We start from the raw sequence: 4,171 nt of genomic DNA, 5'->3' as shown, positions 1-4,171 counted from the left end.
ATAAGAATATTTTTTACATGATTTTTTTTCATCAAAGACTATTATTTTAGCTATTGTTTCACATATGTTTGTGTTCATATGGTGAAAAAAATCCAAGTGAAACTTTTTTTTGGTTTACTTAGTGAAACGAAAAATACAGGAAAATGAAGTTTCACAATGTGAAACAAATGCATGTGAAAATTACATATTATGAAACAAATATATATGAAATACATGAAACAATATCTTAAATTCTAACATTTGATGGAAAAAATCATGCAAAAGAATAAATTTTTAACCGGGTCTCACGGGTTTATAAACTTTATGTGGTTTAATTTATTTAAATGCAAAGCATGCCCAATATGGGAGATCAGAACTTACCAAGTCGATTGCATGATCAAGCACTTTCTTTTCCACAATATTTGATAGTACAGTACTATTCCATACTTTTCCAAAACCATCCTGGCGAAAAACATACAAATAGATATTGTTCATAGACATGGACTAAACAACATATTAGGATTTTTTTTGGAGGCAAAGGAATAAACCTGAAAGTCTGGATGATCCAATACTGTTACTTGTTGAAGAGGAACCTGTATGATCAAGTAATTGTCATAGATGACAAACAAGTGCACTTAGATGAAGTTTTTGCTAAAGTTCACGAAAGCAAATGGATATGTATGGTTAGTAACAAGTTGGATATGGAGTATACTTGTATCTCATGAGAGGTGATAAGGTAGACAAATAGGATGATCTAATCTATAAGGCTTCCTTTACAATTTACACCATCTTAAGAATGGAAATCATTGACTACATTCCATTCCTTTAATAGAAGATTATCTGACTAAGGGGCCGTTTACCGATGCTAACCGAGTAAGCGTCACCACCCTCACTTACATTACTGGGTAAGATTCTCAGTCATCAAAATAGCATAGTAAGTTGTTGGTAAGCATCTCAAAATTATCAAATCAGAAAATCTTTAAAGGGATATTATTGTGCCCCACATCTTCACTTCTTGACTCACTTGCAATTTGTGTGTGTTAGAAAGGATAGGTTACCCAAAAATATGTTGGCAACTTCAAGGATGGGTAACATTTCATCTTCATGCTACAGGTATCTTGCCTAACCTACCGGGCTACCCCAACAAAACCAAGAAAAGACCACAAGAGAAAGAGTGGAAAGAAAAAGACAACAGTCTTTTTCGCTATTTCATCTGTAACTGACTCACATAGAACAACCAATTCCTATGTAAAAGTATACTACACCGCACAAACATATTTCAAGAGAGGAGGGAATAAACAGTTCAGTACTATAGCATTCTTATCAAGTACATGAATTTAACATAATAAACTACTCTGAGAGGCCAATAAGCTTGATAAAAAACCTAACGATAACGACAGACCAAGTTCTTCATCATCAATTATTATCCCTCAACACTCATGTCGTCTGTTTTCTTTTCATGCAGCAGAGGTTATATTTGAAGAGAGTGTATTTAGAGCAATCTTAATTCTATTTCTCCCTTGTGTTCTGCTGAGTATCCAATTACCTATTTGGGTGGTGAAAAACAATGAAAGAAGTTCATTTTTACTCTTATTGCTTATTGTCGTGGACAGAAGTTAATTACGCAGAAGAAAACATAGAACACTAATTCAAACAATAAAAGAAGGTTCATACTGTTAGGTAATGATAATATACAAGCAGATTATGCACCTCCATGTTGTGTAACATAATATATCACCTTAAGAATTGCAGAGGCCCTATAAAGCTCTTCTTTTCTAACATCTCCAATACCATCTGCGTTGCCTGCAAACCAGTTAACAGCATACGACATCATATATATGGTACATGGCAACCCATATAACAACGACCTTACATGGGATGAAAACTATACCCAACTCTAGTGGGCTTTGATCACCAAACCCTTGGGTTGGGTTGAAATTTTTTAACCACAAGGGTGGCGCCTGATTGGTTTGAGCTTGGCTCCAAATGTCAAAAGTATCAGGAGGTCCCAGGTTCAAATCCAAGGAGGAATAAAAATCCCCTTGTGGCCACGGAGGTTCAAATGCGGTGACTCCAGGCTATCTGCAAAGCAGGTGGTCGCCCTGGGATTAGTCGGCTCGCATAGCGGGTTGGATATCCAGGTTAATTAAAAAAAACCCATTTAAAATATTCTATAATTTTATTTTATTTTTATTACAATATCTAATATATCTATGAAACATTGAAACCCTAATAAAGTAATAATCTACTTGTCCGCCTCCAACTCTCCCTCTTGGCTCTCTCTCGTCCGCCTCCAAGGCTCTAACAGACCAACATAACAGTCAATAGTCTCCCTCTCCAGTCTCCGCCTCTCGTCTCTCTCTCATCGAACACACATATTTTGATTGGTGCGGCTGTACGAAATCGGTGGAACTCACTGATTTCTTCTCATTGTTCCAGTCTTAATCTCAAATAGTAACTGGTAAGTTTTCTCATTGTTCCAGTCTTCCCATTGTTCCAGTCTCTCGTCCAACACACAGATTTTGATTGTTTTCTTTATTCATTCTCTTTTTTGTCTAAGAGATTGGGTATATGGAGAAGGTTTGTTCTAACTTCTTATTTGTATATTTCGTATTATATAAAAACCATGTATTTGCTATAACTAAGTTAATTAATTTATTTATTTTTGTACCACAAATAGAATCGCATCTTGAGGCACTATGTGGAGCAATCATGACAGAGAAGATAAAGGATCAAGAGGAAAGTAATAACGAGAGTGAAATTGGAGTTGGTGAAGGGGGAAGTCGAGTTACTTAGAAATTAAAGGTTTTCAATTTATTTTGAACAATGTATTTGTTGTGGTTGTCTTTTATTCAAACTTTGAACAATTTATTTGTATTTGTGGTTTTATTTTATTCATAAAATTAAATAGTCTAATCCTATTTGTTTATTTTAAATTTTAAAATTAAATGGGTCAACCCTGGTTCAACCCATTTATTGAACAAGTTGGGTTGAGAAAATCATAAACAAGTCAACCCGTTGTCAACCCATTTAGGTAACAGGTTGGGTTGGGTTGAAAATCTCAACCCATTTAATCAAATGGGTTGGGTTGGGTTGTAGTTTTCAACCTGTTTAATAAATGGGTTGAACCCGAACCCGAACCCAACACATTGACACCCCTAGGCGGATGTCCATTCGTTGAGTTGTATGCTAGTCCCCCGTCAAATGGCATCCTGATTACCTGTATACTTGATGACTACTTAAGATCACTTTTATATCCCAACTTAATTGCTTATCTTATATTCCATGTAAAAACATCTAAATGCATCTATTCCTATTTGTAAAGAGAAGTTAGATAAATCTTGCAAGGAACTGACAAAATATGCTCGGCCTTATTATTTAGAAAGAACATGCAATGCAAGCTCCATTTATAGACAACTCAGAAATTAATTGGGGCATAGATGTTGTTTAACTTGCAACTAAAACTCACTCTATGTAATGTCAAGAAAAAAAAACTAAAATTGAGAAGTTAGCAAGCATGCATGCAACAAACCAACAACTAAATTTTCTATTTCTACAACATATTACCAGTTGACATGCACAATATGTGCATGTTATGGCCTCTCGAAGTCAGCTGATTGATTGTTGGTGAAAAGAACCTGCCAATAGAATTTTTCAATGCAATACAGTCAATAACTTACCCAGCACAATGTGAACTGATTTTGGAAAGTAGCAGTCAATAATAGACAGTGCTATAGTTAGAATTGTATGTGGTTATTCCTTCATTATATGGCTGTTAGTGTGCTACTGCTAGATATCTATACTATATTATAATGCATTAGTGTTTGTGTTCTTAAAAACACTTAGTTTTTCAATGATACAACTATTAAAGCATTAAGTATCTATACTATATTATAAAGCATTTGATAAAAACTCTTAAAAACTACTTTTTATGCGTAAAATACTGTTTATTAATGCATATTACTTAAAACTCAAGATTACAAGTAGATTGTGCGTAAGTACAACTTATTAAAGCTCCATATTTGAATTCGTGTAACTAACTGCAGATAAACATAATCAAATACAGGATAAACATATCATTTTAAATATAAAATATAATTAGGATATTCATTGAGTTCTAACATAATACTTAATTATTATCTTTATAAAATGTTATATTATTAAACCAAAAATAAATTATTTCGTTATTAAA

The 4,171-nt window shown here is 33.8% G+C and overlaps 1 protein-coding gene across 7 annotated transcripts in view; it reads right to left on the bottom strand.

Annotated features, from left to right (window-relative positions):
- Positions 1-4,171, bottom strand: part of LOC112526341 (probable N-acetylglucosaminyl-phosphatidylinositol de-N-acetylase) — a 13,879-nt gene that overhangs the window by 3,266 nt on the left and 6,442 nt on the right. For all 7 annotated transcript variants that reach the window (XM_025136611.1, XM_025136610.1, XM_025136616.1 and 4 more), the window contains 4 exons: positions 3,547-3,617; positions 1,718-1,782; positions 528-572; positions 361-441 (listed from right to left, as the gene is read on the bottom strand). In XM_025136611.1, coding sequence (XP_024992379.1) covers positions 361-441; positions 528-572; positions 1,718-1,782; positions 3,547-3,617 — 262 coding nt within the window. The remainder of the gene's footprint in view (positions 1-360; positions 442-527; positions 573-1,717; positions 1,783-3,546; positions 3,618-4,171) is intronic.

Source organism: Cynara cardunculus (genome assembly GCF_001531365.2).
Source record: "Cynara cardunculus var. scolymus isolate 2C chromosome LG 14, CcrdV1, whole genome shotgun sequence".
NCBI lineage: Eukaryota > Viridiplantae > Streptophyta > Magnoliopsida > Asterales > Asteraceae > Cynara > Cynara cardunculus.
The sequence above is the reverse complement of the archived record's forward strand: the minus strand, read 5'-3'. Positions and strand labels throughout refer to the sequence as shown.